The 19,402-nt window shown below is 45.3% G+C and overlaps 2 protein-coding genes across 2 annotated transcripts in view; one reads left to right on the forward strand and one right to left on the reverse strand.

Annotated features, from left to right (window-relative positions):
- The window catches only part of WWC2 (WW and C2 domain containing 2), a 220,517-nt gene extending 204,828 nt beyond the window's left edge, over positions 1–15,689 (reverse strand). Inside the window, exon 1 of the mRNA XM_031664153.1 lies at positions 15,466–15,689. Coding sequence (XP_031520013.1) covers positions 15,466–15,596 — 131 coding nt within the window. The 5' untranslated portion in view covers positions 15,597–15,689. The remainder of the gene's footprint in view (positions 1–15,465) is intronic.
- A 199-nt stretch (positions 15,690–15,888) lies between these two features.
- On the forward strand, positions 15,889–18,945 carry LOC116274115 (putative uncharacterized protein WWC2-AS2). Its single transcript, XM_031664150.1, has one exon. The coding sequence runs from the start codon at positions 16,375–16,377 to the stop codon at positions 16,819–16,821; it is 447 nt and encodes a 148-aa protein (XP_031520010.1). The 5' UTR covers positions 15,889–16,374; the 3' UTR covers positions 16,822–18,945.
- The last annotated feature ends 457 nt before the right edge of the window (positions 18,946–19,402 follow it).

Below are 19,402 nucleotides of genomic sequence, written 5' to 3' on the forward strand. Positions count from 1 at the left end.
CGGTGGCTCAAGCCTGTTATCCCAGCACTTTGGGAGGCCGAGATGGGCGGATCACGAGGTCAGGAGATCGAGACCATCCTGGCTAACACGGTGAAACCCCATCTCTACTAAAAAAAATACAAAAAAACTAGCCAGGCGACGTGGCGGGCGCCTGTAGTCCCAGCTACTCGGGAGGCTGAGGCAGGAGAATGGCGTAAACCCGGGAGGCGGAGCTTGCAGTGAGCTGAGATCCGGCCACTGCACTCCAGCCTGGGTGACAGAGCGAGACTCCGTCTCAAAAAAAAAAAAAAAAAAAAAGAAAAGAAAACCAAATACCGCATGCTCTCACTTGTAAGTAGGAACTAAACATTGAGTACACATGGAAGCTAAAAGGGAACAACAGACATCACAGTCTTTTTGAGAGTGGGAGGTGGGAGAAGGGTGAGGATCAAAAAACTACGTATGGGGATTAGCTGAGTGTGGTGGAGCACGCCTGTATTCCCAGCTACTTAGGAGGCTGAGGCATGACAATCGCTTGAACCTGGGAGGCAGAGGTTGCAGTGAGCAGAGATCTTGCCACTGCACTCTAGCCTAGGCAACAGAGTGAGATTCTGTCTCAAAAATAAATAAACAACCTACGGGGTTCTATGTTTATTAGCCGGGTGATGAAATAATTTGTACACCAAACCCCCGCAACACACTATTTACCCCCATAACAAATCCACGTGTGTACTCTGTGAACCTGAAATAAAAGTTGGAAGAAAAAAAAAAGATATGTTCCAGTGAAAACAAATAAACCATCTTAGCTGAAACAAGATTTCACAAAAAATATTGCCATGTCTCAAGGCTCAATCCTGGAACCTCACCTTTTCCTCTCTTCCAGTAATCTCATCCCATCCCACAACTTCAAATACTACCTATGTATAAACCAAATTTAGTATCTCTAGCTCTGAGCTGTCTCCTGAACAACAGATTCTATATCTGGGTGTCTACTAGATTTCTCTATTTGTATGTCTTCATAGGGGTCTCACACCTTGTATTTCTTGCATTGCTATAAAGAAACACCTGAAATGGGGTAATTTATAAGGAAAAGAGGTTTAATTGGACCCATGGCTTCTGCAGGCTATACAGAAAGCATGGTCCCAGTCACCTGCTCAGCTTCTGGGAAGAGCTGTAGGAAGCTTACAATTATGGTGGAAGGCAAAAGAGGAGCAGGCACGTCACATGGCCAGAGCAGGAACAAGACAGAGGGTGGCAGTGCAGGGAGGTGGTGTCGTACACTTAAACAACCAGATACTGCAAGAACTCACTCACTACCCTACCTCCTACCAGGCCCTACCTCTAACAATTAGGAATTACAAACTACAATAGTGGGGACACATATTCAAACTCTATCACACCTATACAATGGAAACAGAACTTTGGATTAGCAATCCAAATGGATACCAACCAACCACATTCTCCCTCGGTCTTTCCCTAACAGTAACTCTTTTATTCTCTCTTTTCCTCAAGCCTCATGTACCCACATCATGAGCAAGTTCTTTCACTTTTACCCAAAAAACATAGTTTTTTTAGGTAAAAACAAATCCACTCACTGCTCCCCACTGCCAAAGCCATCATTCTAGTGTAAGCTCCGACTGTTTCTCACCCAGATTATCTCACTAAAAAAAACAAAACAAATCAAAAAAACAGTAATTCCTTCTCCCTAGAGCAGTGATCTCTTTTTTAAAATAAGATCTTTAAAAATAAAACAAAACAAAAAGCAAGTCCAGGCACAATGGCTCACACCTGTAAATTCCAGCACTCTGGGAGGCTGCAGAAGGAGGACTGCTTGAAGTCAGGAGTTTGAGACCAGCCTGGCAACCTGCTGAGGCCCTGTCTCTACAAACAAAAATGAGTAAGATCATGTTGCATGCACACGCATGCATGCACGCGCGCGCGCACACACACACACACACACACGGGCCCCACCTTACCTCAATTCAACTTAAAACTCTCTGAGAGCTCCCAAAACAATCTTAAAATCTTGAAGGTCTACAAGGCATACATGATAGGACCCCTTTCTATAGGTTGGTGCAAAAGTAATTGTGGTTTTTGCCATTGAAAGCAATTACTTTTGCACCAACCTAATACTACTCTGCCTCATTTCATAAGACCCTCCTCCCTCTGTTCCTACATCAATCTGTGCTGATGGAAATGTTCTGTATTTGCAGTGGTACAATCTCAGCTCACTGCAACCTCCGCCTTCCAGGTTCAAGTGATTCTACTGCCTCAACCTCTCAAGTAGCTGAGATTACAGGTATGCACCCCAGGCCCAGCTAATTTTTGTATTTTTAGTAGGGACAGATTTCGTCTCTACTAAATGTTGGTCAGGCTGGACTTGAACTTCTGACCTCGGGTGATCCACCCGCCTTGGCCTCCCAAAGTGCTGGGATTACACACATGAGCCACTGCGCCCAGTGGAACTAAATTTCTAACTTAATTTTAACTAGTTTAAATTTAAATAGCCACATACTCCTAGAAGGTATCATAGTGGAAAGCACAGGGCTAGTATTTCTGTTCAGCCTTTTCTTCTGCCTAGACTGCTCTTCCCCCCAGATCTTCACATGAATGGCTCCTTCTTATCCTCATAGCTCAGCTAAATGCCAGTTCCTCAGAAAGGCCTTTCCTGACCACCTAACCCAAAGCAGCTCCCACTGACACTATTATCACTTCACCCTGTTTATTTTAATCAAAGCAAATTCACTACTATCTTTAGAATCTGTTTGCCTTCCCCAAAGTAGAATATAAAATCCATGAAAACAGAGATCTTACCTATTTCATTCAATGCTGTGTCCCCAAAATATATGTGCTAGGCATATAGTGTTTCCAATAAATGTGTGACGAATAATTTGATTGAACGAATGAGTGACTGAGTGAATGACTAGGTGGTCAAGTCAGTAAAGTTAGCTGGGGACAAATTATGGAGGTTACTGGAAGGAGGAAAGGTCCTTCAAATGCATACATTTCATTTCTATGGATACAAGGCTCCACCATGTTAAGTGTCCCCAAGGGTACAGGCAATCTAAGCACAGAGCATGAAGGGTCACACACAAAGCAGGTCTCTATCCTCAAATAACTTAGAATCAATTTTATGGGAACATTAGTGATGCAAACACACACAAGCTCCTTATACATGAGACATTAGGAAATCTCTCAAGAATGCATCTCCATACATTCTACAGGCATACCTTTAGGGGTAAAGGACTGAAAGTAGAGTTAGACCATCAAGTTAGTTTTGTAGTCTTTCGATCTACAATAGCAAGCCAGGGCACTGATGTTATAAACATTCTGCCAAGTTAAATACTGGTTTATAGTCATGCTGTCCTATGAGAAATATCATTAGCTATGTCATTTAGCAGAAAAGGGGGAAAGGAGGCAAAGAGGGAAGAAAGTAAATGATCTGGCCGGGCACAGGGGCTCACGCCTGTAATCCCAGCACTCTGGGAGGCCACGATGGGAGAAATGTTTAAGACCAGGAGTTGGAGACCAGCCTGGGCAACATGGCGAAACCGTGACTCTACAAAAAGTACAAAAAAACTCAGCCAGGTGTGGTGCCGCACCCCTGTAGTCCCAGCTACTCGGGAGGCTGAGGTGGGAAGATCACCTGAGCCCGGGGAGACTGAGGCTGCAATGAGCCGTGATTGCACCACTGCGCTCCAGCCTGGGCAACAGAGTCAGACCCAGTCTCAAAAAAAAAAAAAAAAAAAAAACAGAAAGTAAATGATCTGTTTTTATCAAACTCAAACACTGATAACCAGCAGATAAGAACAGAACATATGATGTGGACAGAATTACTGACCAGCCCAAAATTACACCTAGACCAGTAAGTCAACAAAACTGATAACCCACTGATACTATGTACAAAGTAGATTCCACACATTCATTCACTGTCATAGTTTCAAAGAAAAAAAAAAAAAGACTGGAATTCTAATGTACCTCTATTAAAAACCATAATGCTAAGGAAAACTGCAGAGTAGATTCAAGTTTCACACTAAATGAAACCGCATGCTCTTCAAATCTTGTTTAGTCAAAGCTGTCTACCACATTTTAACTTCACTGACTGTCACTGCCACTTCATACCAATTATGCAATTACAAAATGCATAATTGTTAATAAAGTATGCAATGTATTCTACAGTCCATTAGTAAGTCAGAATTTTAATCAGGGGTTTGTAGCACCAATCTCTATAATTCAACATTTACTTCTGTGGTTCACATTCAGAACTGGTGACCAATACAACCCAGGCCACACCAGAAAACAACACTGCACACGCCGCAGGAGCAAAGTTCATAGCAAAGGAAAGCCTCTTTGCCTTCCAGATCTTGACATACTCATTTTCACAAAAATACCAGGGACACTTACTTAAAATGACTATTTTCATAACACAATGTCTATGCTTCTTTAAAATTAAATTTCCTACCTCCACTCCTAGTGAAACCAAAGTACATTAAATGTGCACCTTTACTCAAATGCTCTGTTGGAACTACTATAATTCCTCATGAGCTACAGCAGTGAAAAAACAGCTCCCAGTACATAACTCTGTTAGTGCATGATTACCCGACTTCTGAGCTGGCTCCGTTTTGGAACCATGATTTCTTTACTGACATTAGGGCAAACAGTATAGGAAAAATTACTGACAAAGCAAAAAAAATTTAGTTATACAGAGCAGTCTTTAGGACATGCTTGAAAGTGACAGGCATCAGCTCTGCACAGTAAGGACAATATACGGAATAATTTTTTGCTTGATCATCACTAGTAATTTTATAAATATTATCAATATGCCACAAGAAACTACCAAAGCATCATACTATATACTTACCAGTCAAGTATAAACAAACAACAATGGTATTTCCAAAAACTCATTTTGCCTGTTTCTCTCATGTCCTATGTACAATTCTTCTTAAGAATTATATAGCAGCGTCTGGTATCTGGTAACTTTATTGAGTGACCAGGGTTGAGCTGTCTCTATACCACAAAAACAATCTCTACTTTAGGCCCTGCCATGGCAAAGCCAGGTGCCCAAAGACATCTCTTGACTTTCCATCAAAATAACCATGAGGTATTCCGAATCCACAGGCTGCTACATTTGACCAGGGACCCATGAAATCATTCTTACCTTAAGAGTAACAGACCTATTTCCACTACCATTAGGTCCAGCTACTTCAAAGAACCAGTTTGGAAAACTAAGTAACATGCTGCATTTCGTTGTTTAAAAAAAAAAAAAAAAGTAACATGAGATTCAAGACAACTCCTCAAATTCAGTACCCATGTCTGACTCACCTTTGTCCCACACAGCACCTAGAGTCCAAATCCCTTGTGGCATAAATCGGGGGTTCCCAACCCCAGGCCACAGACTGGTACATTGGCCTGTTAGGAACTGCACCGCACAGCAGGTGTGTGGTGTGAGCAAGCATGACCGCCTGAGCTCTGCCTCCTGTCAGATCAGTGGTGACATTAGATTGTCATAGGAGAGTAAACCCTATAACGAACCACACATGTGAGGGATCCAGGCTGTGTGCTCCTATGAGAATCTAACCAATGCCTGATGATCTGAGATCCAACAGTTTCATCCTGAAACCATTCCCCGTAACTCCCCTATCCCATTCTGTGGAAAAATTGTCTTCCACAAAACCAGTCCCTGGTACCTGAAAGGCAGGGGACTGCTGGCATAACAGAATGTGCAATGATCACTAATGAATGTGCCATTTTATCATAAAAGGTTAATATTTACAGAAACATTTTAAAAATATTGCTATACATTTTTTTTGAGAGACGGAGTCTTGCTCTGTTGCCCAGGCTGGAATGCAGTGGCGCCATCTCGGCTCACTGCAAACCCCACCTCCCAGGTTCATGCCATTCTCCTGCCTCAGCCTCCCGAGTAGCTGGGACTACAGGCAACCGCCACCACACTCGGCTAATTTTTTGTATTTTTAGTAGAGACGAGGTTTCACTGTGTTAGCCGGGATGGTCTCGATCTCCTGACCTCGTAATCCGCCCGCCTCAGCCTCTCTCCTGGGATTACAGGGGTGAGCCACCACGCCCAGCCTATTGCTATAAAATTTTTAAAGACAATGGCAAACTTTTTCTGTAAAGGGCCAAAGTAAACATTCCAGGCTTTGTGAACCACATTCAGTCTCTGTCACATATTCTTCTTTATAATTTTGTTTGTTTGTTTACAACCTTTCATGATTTAAAACCCATTCTTAGCTGGAGGGCTAAAATGAGGCCTATAGAGCAGAATTTTCATATAAACAAACATGGTTATACTTCCATTAAAGAAAATCACTTTGTTTTGTGTTATATTTGAGGAGTCTTTTAAAATAAACTTCATTTTTCTAGAACAGTCTTAGATGTATAGAAAAAAGGACAAAATTAGTATGGAGAGTTGCCATATATAGTCCACACTTACTTTTCCCTGTTAGTATGGTACATCTATTAACATTAATAAAATTAACTATAATCCGGCCAGGCGTGGTGGCTCACGCCTGCAATCCCAGCACTTTGGGAGGCTGAGATGGGCGGATCACTAAGTCAGGAGTTCAAGACCAGCCTGGTCAATATGGTGAAACTCCTAAAAATACAAAAATTAGCTGGGTGTGGTGGCACATGCCTGTAATCCCAGCTACTCTGGAAGCTAAGGCAGGAGAATCGCTTGAACCCGGGAGGCTGAGGCTGCAGTGAGCCAAGATCGCACCACTGCACTCCAGCCTGGGTGAAAGAGTGAGACTGTGTCTCAAAAAAAAAAAAAAAATTTTTTTTAACTAAAATCCATACCTTATTCAGATTTCCTTAGTTTCCACCTAATGTCCTTTTTCTAGCCCAAGACTCCTCCACCCCTGGGACACATTACATTTAGTCTTGGTGTCTCCTTACGCTCCTCGTGGCTGTGAGGGTTTCTCGGACTTTGTTTGTGAGGACCCTGGCGGTTTTGAGGAGTACTGGTCAGGTATTTCACAGGATGCCACTCTTCACAGGATGCCACTCTATTGGGATCTAGTAGGTGTTTTTCTCAAGATCAGACTGGAGTTACTATGGCTTTGGGGGAGAAAGACCACAAAGATAAAATGCCACTGTCGCCACATCACATCAAGGGTATATCAGCAGGACTTAGTGCCCTGGATGTTCCCCGTGATCACCTGATGGAGGCAGCGCTTGTCAGGTTTGCTCCTGCCTTTTTTTTAAAAAACAATGATGGACAAAAATAAATTTAATTCTTCACATATGTAACAAGCTAAAAGGAAAAGCCTTTACATGTCAAATCATTTTGAATAAGCTGATGTATATACACTGCACATATGATTCATTATGTGACTCATACCAATGCCTCATAAAATATACCACATTTGAAATAAAGAAAAAAATTAATACATACTTTGCCAATATATTGCTTTTAATTCCTTCAACTGTTTTCCCTCTGAGTGTTTAGGAAGAAAGTACCCTTAGGCTGAATTATAGGAATATAGAGGAAATTTAACAAATAACACTCAAAATTTTCTTTCACTTTTTAAATGATGATTATGCACACTAGATTGTAGGCAAACTGAGCTAGGACCAAATCTTATCCATCTTTATCTCCCAGAGTCCAGGGTGCCTGGCTGGCTGATACAATAAATACTGTTAATTAATGTATATCTACAATGTCAGTATTAAATAATCACTCAAACCAATCAGATAGGGGGAAAAGGGAAGAGCAATGTGAGACGAAAAAAAACTTCTAATTTCTCTTACCTAACTTTTTATTGATCAAGAGTGAGAGTATATAAACAAAAAGGTGGGGGAGAATAGCAATGGCTATAAAAGGCTAGAATAAAGGGGGAAGGCTTTGGTCAAATTAAGCCTATCAAAACACTATGAAGAGGGAAATGTAAATCAACACCACAGTAAGATCCTACCTCACACCCACTAGAATAACTTTTTTTAAAAAAAGAAAGAAGTGAGGCCAGGTGTGGTGGCTCACACCTGTAATCCTAGCACTTTGGGAGGCCAAGGTAGGCAGATCACTTGAGGTCAAAAGTTCGAGACCAGCCCAACCCTGTCTCTACTAAAAGTACAAAAATTACCCAGGTATGGTGGCTTGCGCCTATAATCCCAGCTACTCAGGAGGCTGAGGTGGGAGGATCTGTTGAACCCTGGAGGTGGAGGCTGCAGTGAGTCAAGATCACCACTGTACTCCAGCCTGGGCAAGAGAGACTGGTTCTGTCTCAAACAAATAAAAGAAAAAAAGAAAAGAGAAGAGAAGAGAGAGACAGAAAGGAAGAGAAGGAGAGCAGGAGAGAAAAAGAGAAAGAGAGAGAAGTGTTGGTGAGGATGTGGAGGAATTTGCACACTCATACCCTGCTGGTGGGAATGTAAAATGGTGGAAAACAGTCTAGCAGTCCCCTCAAAAAGTTAAACATAGAACTGCCATATGACCCAGCAACTCCACTTCTAGATATGTATATACTGAAGACAACTGAAGACACACATTCATACAAAAATGGTACAGGGATGTTCAGAGCAGGATCATTCACAATAGCCAAAGAGCAGAAACATCCCAAATGCACATCAGCTAATGAAAGTACAAAATATGGTATATCCACACAACTGAATATTATTAAGTCATGAAAAAGGATACAGTAGTACAATAAATGCTATAACATGAACCTTGAAAGAATTAAACTAAGAAAAAAAGAAGCCAGATACAAAGGGATACAAATTTTATTATTCCATTTGTATAAAATGTCCAGAATAGGCAAATCCAGAGACACAACGTAGATCAGTTGTTGCAAAAGGCTGTAGAGATGGGAGATGAATGAGAAGTAAGTTCTTAATAGGTAAGGGGTGGTTTGTTTTGGGGGTGATTAAAATATTCAGGAATTATACACTGTTTATGGCTTCATAACAATGAATATACTAAAAACTACTCCAGTGTAGTCTTCAAAATGGTTAAAATGATTAATTTTATGCTGAGGATTTTTTTTTATCTAATAAAAATAATTGGGAAAAATCACTGAAGACACTGAAAACACTGTGAACCTATATTTTGAGAACTCATTTGTAACTCACAACTTATATACACACCGTGCCTTTAAAAATCCCTTTCCTCAGCCAGGCGCGGTGGCTCACGCCTGTAATCCCAGCATTTTGGGAGGCTGAGGTGGGCAGATCACCTGAGGTCAGGAGTTCAAGACCAGCCTGGCCAACATGGTGAAACCCTGTCTCTATTAAAAACACAAAAACTAGCTGGGCCTAGTGGCAAGAGCCTATAATCCCAGCTACTAGGGAGGCTGAGACAGCAGAATTGCTTGAACCCAGGAGGCGGAGATTGCAGTGAGCCGAAATCATGCCACTGTACTCCAGCCTAGGCAATAAGAGTAAAACTCCTGTCTAAAAAAAAAAAAAAAAAAAAAAAGAAATCCCTTTCCTCTTCTACATTATTCTACGGTCACTTTTTCAGTAACAGGCGTTTCAGAAATGTATGAAGAAACAAGTCCAAAATTCTAACACAAGATCAGTTCAACCAATTTCAATTAAGTTCATAGGAACCAGGGCATATACACATACTCAAGCCCTATCATAAGGAATTCACAGTGTATTAGGGCTGACACTGTTTCCTGCTAATTCCTACATCCGCAAGAAGAAGCTGGCCATGCCCCTCCAAAGGGATAACCTCATTTTCCTATAGACAATTACTGAAAATAAGTAAGCAAGAGCCATTTACAAGGCAATGCAGGGCCCGGCAGTGTGGGCCAGCAGACAACTTCCATGCTTTTCCTGGTGCACCTGGGCTTCCTCTGGCTAAATTTAAATACCAACTTGCTTGAAGGCCATATATCACAATGGCTGACTACATAGATGAAGCTTAGGGATTTGCAGATTGAAACAAATAACATATTTAAAGATAATAGTATGCCAGCACTATGGAAGGCTGAGGCGTGCAGGTAACTTGAGGTCAGGAGTTCGAGACCAGCCTGGCCAACATGGTAACATCGCATCTCTACTAAAAAATACAAAATTAGCTGGGTGCAGAGTGGCTTGCACCTGTAATCCCAGCTACTCAGGAGGCTGAAGCAGAAGCATCGCTTGAACTCAGGAGGCACAGGCTGCAGTGAGCCAAGATCGTGCCATTGCACTCTAGCCTAGGTAACAGAGCGAACTCTGTCTCAAAAAATATATAAAATATTTATTTTATTTAAAAAGCAATTACTGTCCTGAGTCTTCCAACAAAATTACACTGCAAGCTATGGATTATTAATGTCACTAGAGAACTCTCAGTCCTTCAAATATACTAAGCAACTATAGTACTGTTCACTCCAGCAAGCATTATACCAAACTGTGTTAAAAAGAATATTTCTTTTGGAATTTTTGGAAGACAGCATAGTTTAAATTAGCGCTTCCTAGAGTGATTTTTTTAATCCTCTTTTAACAACCTCTCCAGACACTTCAAATACTATAATCACTCAAGTAATTCACAGTAACCACTTGGCACCCAGACTCAGAGCCTGCTGGAGAGGAACAATTCCAGCAGTCTCTGACAATGGCAGTTGTGATTAAGACTATCAAGGCTCGTTTTGGTTTTTTTTTTTGCTCTTATGAGTAATTCTCATATTTATACCATTACTCAAAATGTAGCAGCTCAATTCTCTCATTATTTTAAATCTACCTGGAAGGTCAGTTGTCTCTGTTGGTGGTAATGGGTTTATTTTTTGAAAGCCCAACAGTAAGAAACTGGAAATAAGAGAGTAGCTCAACTAATATTCTTTCATTAATTCAACAAACTGTCTTCATTAACTAAATTAACCAACATTTATTTAACATCTACCATGTATAAAGGATTCAAAAAGCAGTAATATGCAAACACAGACTTGAGGAGTTTACACTCTAGCAGTGGGTTGATAGAAATTACTTAGTTTGTCAGCCTGGCCAACATGGTAAAACTCCACCTCTACTAAAAAATATACAAAAAATTAGCTGGGCGTGGTGGCGGGTGCCTGTAATCCCACCTACTCGGGAGACTGAGGCAGGAGAATCACTTCAACCCAGGAGGCAGAGCTTGCAGAGAGCCAACATGGTGCCACTGCACTCCAGCCTGGGCGACAATGAGATACTCTGTCTCAAAAAAAAAAAAAAAAAAAAGAGAAAGGAAATTACTTAGACTTTGAAAGAAAGACAAGGCCAGGCTGGGCGCAGTGACTCACGGCTGTACTCCCAGCACTTTGGCAGGCCGAGGTGGGCGGATCACAAGGTCAGGAGATGGAGACCATCCTGGCCAACATGGTGAAACCCTGCCTCTACCAAAAATACAAAAAAATTAGCTGGGTATGGTGGTGAGTGCCTGTAATCCCAGCTACTTGGGAGGCTGAGGCATGAGAATCACTTGAACCCAGGAGGCAGAGGTCGCGGTGACCCGAGATCGCGCCACTGCACCAAAAAAAAAAAAAAAAAAGAAAAAGAAAATAAAGAGAAAGACAAGGCCGGGTGCGGTGGCTCATGCCTGTAATTCCAGCACTTTGGGAGGCCGAGGCGGGCAGATCACCTGAGGTCAGGAGTTCAAGACCAGCCTGGACAACATGGTGAAATCCCATTTCTACTAAAAATACAAAAAATCAGCCAGGCATGGTGGCAGGTGCCTGTAATCCTAGCTACTCAGGAGGCTGAGGCAGGGGGAATCGCTTGAACCCAGGAGCTGCAGTAAGCCGAGATCCCGCCACTGCTCTCCAACTTGGACAACAAGAGCGAAACTCTGTCTCAAAAAAAAAAAAAAAGACAATACAGAGTTCCTCAGATCCTAATCATATGCCTCAAACCGGTGTGGAGAGCCAAAAGTTAACTGTGACTTCAATGATATACCCAGCTGGCACCCCCTTCCTCCCTTCTCACCCTCCCACCCCCCAAGATTATTTCTATTCAATTAGAAGGTACAGGTTGCTCAACATCTGACCCTAGCCATAAGCCACAGATGAGCGTCTAATGGAAAGTCACTTTGTATGGTGTGAAATCTTTCAGTTCAACTAGACAAAGTCATGTATCTCTGGGTAACATTCAATCCAAGGATAGAAGATGAGCAAAATTCTACTGGGAGTTGGTAAAGCCAAGTCACCCTATCTCTGAGGCCTGCCCACTTTAGCTCCCTACTCCTCCAAAAGGCAATGAAGCCAATCCATCCCACCTTTTTCTACTTTGTTGAATGTAATTAAAAAAAAAAAAAGCACCAGGCCATTTGGCCAAGACCTATGGCCTACCATAAACACCAACTGGTATGGTCAAAAGGTGTCCATGGTGAGCAAAAAAAAGAGGAGGTAAACCTACAAAATAACACTGAGGGAGTGGGCCCATGCAGGCAGGGTAGGGGGACAAGGAATTAATCACAAACAGGGAGATTTCCCCAGGATTAGCCTAGTCAATCAGCCTGAAAAATAAACAGCGGGCAAAAAGGTTCTGCCCCCCCTCTCCGTGCACTCCACCCAAAGAGAACATGCCCAAGTGTCCAGACAGTTTAAAGGAACGATTAAGGACACATGCTGTAGAGTCAAGCTGTCTGGCTTTAAATCCTAGTTCCACACTTAACAAGGGCTACTTCTCTGTGACTCAATTTCCTCCTCTGTGACTGGAAGATGACAATAGTACCTACCTCATAGAACCAATGGGAGAATGAAATGAGATCACAGTAAAAGAGCTTAGCAGAGTGGCTAGCACACAATACACACTGAGTAAATACTGTCCATGCTAACATTTCTACTATTTCCAGGGTCACTCAGTTCCTAAACTAGAATGTCAACACTACACTAATACAATTAGGCTGGGCCCTAATGGTGAGCCCACAAACACCCCTACGAAGAAGATGATATTATCCTCATTTTAGAGCTGAAAAATGGAGGTTTAGAGGGATTCAGAAACTCACGTAAACTTAGTCAATAAGAGTAAGAGGTGGAGCAATAAAAGCTTTGATCACATCCCAGCAAAGTTTGCATGATGTCATTTACCTCCAAAAGCTTAAAAGCATTTTAGAATAACGCTTCAGCATTCTGGCATGACTACTTGTTGAATGAAATTATGTTCTTATAAAATCCCCTAGCCTCCCCTACTAAATCGGCATAATTACCTGTATAATCAGAAATATTCGACAAATTCTGATAGACTATCAAAAACACAAAATTCTTTTCCTTAACAGAATAACATAAAAAATACGGAAGGTAAATCATCGTGACCATTCTAATTAAATGGCTTAAACAGTTCAAAAGTCCTGCAGACCCATAGTATATCAAGTTGTTTTTCTTTCAGGATTTGTAAGTTGATCCTGCAGAAGAATCCACACACTCCTATTGGCCTGTGTAACATCTCTCTTTCCATATGTTCGGTAAGTGTGTAACAAAACTGACAGGAGTTAATAGTTACTCCAAATATACATTCCCATCATCTCTTACTCTATTTAGTAAGATTTAGTCACTTAATTGCCCTAAAAGAAAATATAATTAAATTTAAACTGAGTATATAATGGTGACTCTGATCTCACAGAATATCTTTTAAAACTCTGAGATCCAGAAATATTTGTAAGTCGTCAAATTTATCTCTCTAAATATTTAAGACCTAACAGCTGCAAGGAAAATTGGAAAAATAAAAAGCTATCTTAGTCAAAACTATTTGTCCCCGTCCAATGAACTGTTTACCCAGTTTCCTGAAAATAGTTCATAATAATTACTAATCCATTAAGAGTTTAAAATAAAGGACATGCTTGACTTGTGAAAAAAGTAGTGATATGGATACGCCAAGTCATATAATTTCACTCCACTTTCTATTTACTTTACCCAGGCATTACATATTCTTGTAATCCTTTCTGGTAAACGCAAATGAGATAATATAGTAAAACATGTAAACTGAAGGAGAAGAAAACCTAGAATGCCTAAATATTTCAAGAATTTATTGCTATTTCAATAACCTGAAACTCCAAGTATCAGAAAGCAGAAAGAATTACCACACAACTGTAAAAGTCAAATATTTATACAGGTGCCTTAAAAGCCGCAGTTGGGTGCACACCATCAGCACTGACATTTACTATCTGTTAAGTAGTTTCAAAGTGCAATGGCATAAGTCAAATAACTGGCTTGGAGCGTGAAGTTTACAACAACTAGCATGTCTGGAAAGACTGTGAAGGAAGGTGTGATGCCTGTCACAATTTTCATCAGGCCAGCAACAGGCAGCCAGGCTGGGCAAGACCGAACGTCAGCACAGGTGCCTTTTCTCATTTCAGGAGGGAAACCTAAGCCCATAGCTTCATGGATAATTGAACAAGGATTGTTCCATACATTTATAATGTTATTTATGACTTTCTTGTCATTGCTTTTTAGTAGCTTTCAAAAACAACATTTTTAAGGCAAAAGTAACTGAGAATATAAAGTAGTTAGGTATTTCAGCTTCAAATTGAGAAAAGGGAAAATGTTAAATAGAAGCACCTAAAAAGGTTGTAAAGCCCAAACACCACATTCAATAAAAAGTTATAATTTTCAGAAATGACAAAAGTCCAAATGTCAAAGTTATCGCTGGTGATACGTTATTTAAATTTACAATTAGGAATATCTCCTTAATGGATAATTTATAAATTTATAATTAGGAATACCTATTATTCTTACAATAATTCTAAGAAATTTTAAGAGTAAAAAGAAATATGGGATACAGAAACATTTGTGAACTTTCAGTTCCTGAACTAATTTAAAAAACAAAAAACAAACCAGGGGAAGCTCAAGTCAAAGCTCCTCAATACCCAACGTTCATTTCACTACATCTCCCTTCCAAACAGAATATGCCTGTTCACGATCTGGGAGTCGGTTCAAGTTTTCAGGTGAAGACTAACGCCAGACAGTGAAACCCCCAAACGCGCGTTTCCAAACTCTGAGGGGCAAAGCCAGCCACACCCACTAGCAGGGCCCGGCGTGGGGCGGGAGCCCCTTGCCAGCTCGGGACCTCCGGCCAGGCTGGGCGTCCCCGCCAAGAGCTCGCAGTCCAGGCTCGGGCGCCAAGGACGGCCTGAGGGATGCCACAGGTGGCCCGGAGGGCTCGTTCCCCACCTGGCACTGAGGCCCTAGCCCGCCCCGCCGCCCAGAGGCCGAAGGTGCCCTGCAGCCTCAACGTGGGCACCTCGAAGCCTAGGAAAGTTCCTAACAGGGCTCAGGTGGCCCCTCGGGTCCGTTAGCCTGGCGTGCGGCGTCGGCCCGGGGCAGCGACTCCAGCCTTGCCTCGGGGCGGGGCGTGTCGCAGGGTCCCCGGAGGGGCGTCGGGAAGCCGGTGGGCGGAGGGCCCCGGGCACGGGCGGCTCCTCGGCCCCGCTGGAGCAGACAGCCCCACACCCCTCCCGGGACTTCTCCGGGCACCACCGCGGGCCGGCGCCGCCCCCGCCCCCCGCGCGGCCGGGTCTCCGGGACAACAGCCGCCGCGTCCGAACGGGCCCGCGCCCCCGCGGCCGGCGCCCACCTGTCCCGGGGGTCGATCCAGCTGGTCCTCCTGGTGTTGTGGTCGATGTAGAAGACCTTGCCGTCGTAGTCCCTGGCCTCCTCCCAGCCCCGGGGCAGCGGCAGCTGACCGCTCCCGGCCCTCCTAGGCATGGTCGGCGGCCTCACCGGCGAACGGCGCCTCCATAGGGACCGGGCGCGGGACGCGGCGGGAACGCGGCTGCCCGGCCCGGCCGCCAACCCGCGACGCGGGCGCCGGCGAGGGGCTGAGGGGCGCGGGGCGCGGCGGAACCAGGCGCGGGAGGTGTCTCAGGAAACGCTGTTCGCGGCCCCGCTGAGGATCAGTCCACCATGTCTGCGTCGGAGCCGGCGAGCGAACCCTCCTCCCCCTCGCCGCCGCTGCCTCCGCCTCTTCCTCCTCCTCCGCCCCGTCCCCCTGTGGCCGCCGAGGGTCGCGGCGCCCAGGCTGCCGGAGCCGCCGCCGTCTGGGCTCGGATCCGGGAAGCTGCCGCGCGGCCTCGGCAGCGGCGGGCCCCTCATTTGCATGCGATTAGCATGCGCCCGCCCGCCTCATCTGCATACGCATTCCTCCCGCCGCATTCCTGAGCTTAACCCCGCCGCTGCCGGCGCTGCCGCACCAGCTCGGGTGCACTGCCCCAGCGGGGCCGCGGCTCCAGGTGGGAGGGAGGCGGGCGAAGGAATGTGCGGCCCGCTCCCTTCCCTTGACCCCAGATAGCTCCCCTGGGCCAAACGCCTAGAGGTTTTAGTGTTTCTGGACGGGGAAGATTGCAAAAAAGTCTCTGCAACCTTCTCAACTTCTTTCGTCTTTTAGGGAAACCACAAAACTTTCGAGAGGAGAGGGTTGGAGGGGGAGCTCTCCTCGGGAGAAAAAACCTCAGCAAGCGGAGAGGGCACAAAGGCTCCCCACGCCATGCCCCGAGCCCCTCCGGCACCCCAAGGGCGGTCCGGGGTGGTGGGAAAACGCCAAGCCCCGGGAGCGCGTCCGTGGGTCCGGGACGGCGGGGCCTCCGCAGGGCGCCTGGCCCTTGGTGACCTCGGCGGAGACCGCGGGCTGCGCGGCGGAAAGCGGAGGAACTCCCGTCCGGCCCCGGAGTCGCCCGCGCCGCGCCCGGAGCCACCCGCCGCCCCTTCGCGTCCGGGCGCTCCAGGCGCGGGGCCTCGGAGGCTCCCGGTCCCTGGCCTCCCCTACTGGGTTCGGGGCAGTTGGCCGTGGACGCGCCCCAAGTCCAGTCCCTTCCGTCCAGCCGCCCGCCCCAGGATATCCCCCCACCGCAGCCCCGCCGTGGCCAGGAGGTGTGGGCGGCCACGCCGGAGGGACCCACGGCGGCGCCGGACGTCAGCCGTTCGTAGGCCCTGACCCGGCCCGGGTGGGCCAGGACGTTCCCTGTTGCACAGGCATTTATTTATTCAGCAGCTACTACGTGCTGGCCGGCACTGCCGAGGGACCGGACGCCTGCCCCAGGCGGGACAATGCCGGGAGCAGCGCTAGCGGGTTCTGGACGCCCAGCTTCAGGGTCCCCAGCCCCTCAGTGTGAGGGGCGCCTCCCAGGCCCTGGACTCCTCTCCAGCCGGGTCTACACCACAGTCCCCCGTCATCTTCTTCTGGGTTACTGAGCAGCTTCTTTTAAAATAGCAACACCGAGGAAGGCCCCGAAGCCCAGTCTTGCACCTCGTGGTGTGAAGTCGTTTAATCCTGCCCGCTAATGCGAAAGGACTTTCCACCGTGTGCAGGACTCGGCGCTGGGCAGGGGCTCTCGCAGGGTTTGAACCGACCTCCGCCTCCCCTGCGGGTTCACAGGCCGGCGAGGGAGTCGCGGGAAGGAGACGCGCTACTGTGCGAGGCTGGCCTGAGCGGCTTGGGCAGTAGCTGTCCCGGGCTGGGGACGGCTTTCGGCTCCCCAGGCCATTCCGTCGGGGTATCTGCGGCCAATCTCGAAGGTGAAGAGGCTCGGGGTTGGCACAGACTTCACGGGAGGGGTCCTAGAAGGGGAAAGGGGTGATATTTGCCCTTAGCGCAGTCTGGGCGTGACGCGGAAACTTTAAACCACCAGAACCTCTGGAGAGCTTGGAGCACCTGGGCAGGAGCAACCAGAGTGGGCCGGAGTTAGGGAAGGAAGGCATCGCGGCGAATTCGCCCGCTTTGACCGCCTTTAGGGCGGCCGCTTGTGCAGCCAGCCTTCTGGAAGGTAGGCTTTGCGCTTGGTGCAGAGAAGCCCCCTCCTCCGGATCTGTGTTCCGCCCCAGTCCATGAATAAGGAGGTGATCGCACAAGTCAAGCTTCTCTAGTTCTCGGTGGAATGAGACGCCCTTATGGGGTCTTAAGGTTGAATGTTTGAATACTGTAAAAAAGATGGGACCTGCCTACAATTAATCTCTCACACTACTGAGCGAATGTGCATTGCTGTGGACTTGTCTAAGTTGGCCCAAATGCATAGCTAGCGCTTGCATTGTGGTGTACTAACAACATCATTCAGAATCAAACCAAACCATTCTTATTTAAACCTTGCTTCCTAGTTTATTTTTTCCCAAACAAGTTGAAAACATTTGTTATACTAAAATGTCTACATCTTACTACTTAAAAAAAAAAAAAAGTAACAAACTTTGCTGCTGCCGTAATTTTATGTCACTGAGATGAACTTTTCTATTCTACAATATTTGTAATTTCAAATTTGTTAAACTTTCAGCTAAGTAGTTTTACCCAAATTCTAAAACCAGTGAGGAATCCAAAACAGCACGCAGCATTAAATGACGTTTATTGTTCCATAAATCTTCAGACTTCAAAAAGAAACGCTAAATAGACAAACAGAACTCTAAAGCAATTAAGAGACAAGCTCGCTGCTTCTTCCCCACTGATTGGCACAGGAAACATTTGGTCATGCAAAAGCCGTTAAAATGACGGAAAGGAGAGTTGCCACTCTCTAGCCTTTTTTGTTCTGATCAAGTTTGAACTCTGCTGTTCGGAGTTCACACAATTTATGTAGTAACAGACCTTCAGAGAATTCCTAATGGTCAAGACAATGAAATTGCATTTATATCTGTAAAAGGAAAAGAAACATGAAGATTATCCCCATTTTAGAGGTGGACACATTTAGATTTGATTTGGGCTCCAGATGATCCTTGGCAAAGAAAGATGATGCAATCCGGTGGCCAGGACGCCATATTTTCCTGGTCTGGAACCGTGTTCTAGCTGCTGAAGAGCCCATTCTGTGGCTTTCAAAATGCTGTTTTCTCCTGGCTTTACGTTTTCTCTCCAGCGCTAAATTCGTGGAGGTAAGCCGCAATAAGCAAAGCTCCCACTGTCAATGTCCTAATCTTGAGTGGCAGGAAAATTAGTATCAAAAATGGGAGTAGACAGTGAAAATTATTTTAAAAGATAATTCTATTATATACAAATTTAAAATCTACCAGGTGGGCCGGGCGTGGTGGTTCACGCCAGTAATCCCAGCACTTTGGGAGGCTGAGGTGGGAGGATCACCTGAGGTCAGGGGTTCGAGACCAGCCCTGCCAACATGGCAAAACCCCGTCTCTACTAAAAAAATACAAAAATTAGCCAGGTGTGGTGGCAGGCACCTGTAATCCCAGATACTCAGAGGCTGAGGCAGGAGAATGGCTTGAACCTGGGAGGTGGAGGTTGCAGTGGGCCGAAATCGTGCCACTGCACTCCAGCCTAGGCGACAAAGCAAGACTCCATCTCAAAAATAAAAATAAAAATAAAATATATCAAGCACACCTGTAGTCCCAGCTGCTCAGGAGGCTGAAGCAAGAAGATCACTTGCCAGGAGTTCAAGGCACTATAATCGTGCTTTTGAATAGCCACTGCACTCCAGCCTGGGCAACATAAGGAGACCTCAGCTCTTAAAAATAGTGTTTATAGGTAAACACACACACACAGACACACACCTTTAATCCAGCAATGATAGTACAATTATTTTCCTGTG

This window comes from Papio anubis, chromosome 3, assembly GCF_008728515.1.
Source record: "Papio anubis isolate 15944 chromosome 3, Panubis1.0, whole genome shotgun sequence".
NCBI lineage: Eukaryota > Metazoa > Chordata > Mammalia > Primates > Cercopithecidae > Papio > Papio anubis.

What these genes read in the sequence shown, in the direction of transcription:
- LOC116274115 (XM_031664150.1), top strand. Translation starts at nt 16,375, where the DNA reads ATGCCCCGAGCCCCTCCGGCACCCCAAGGGCGGTCCGGGGTGGTGGGA.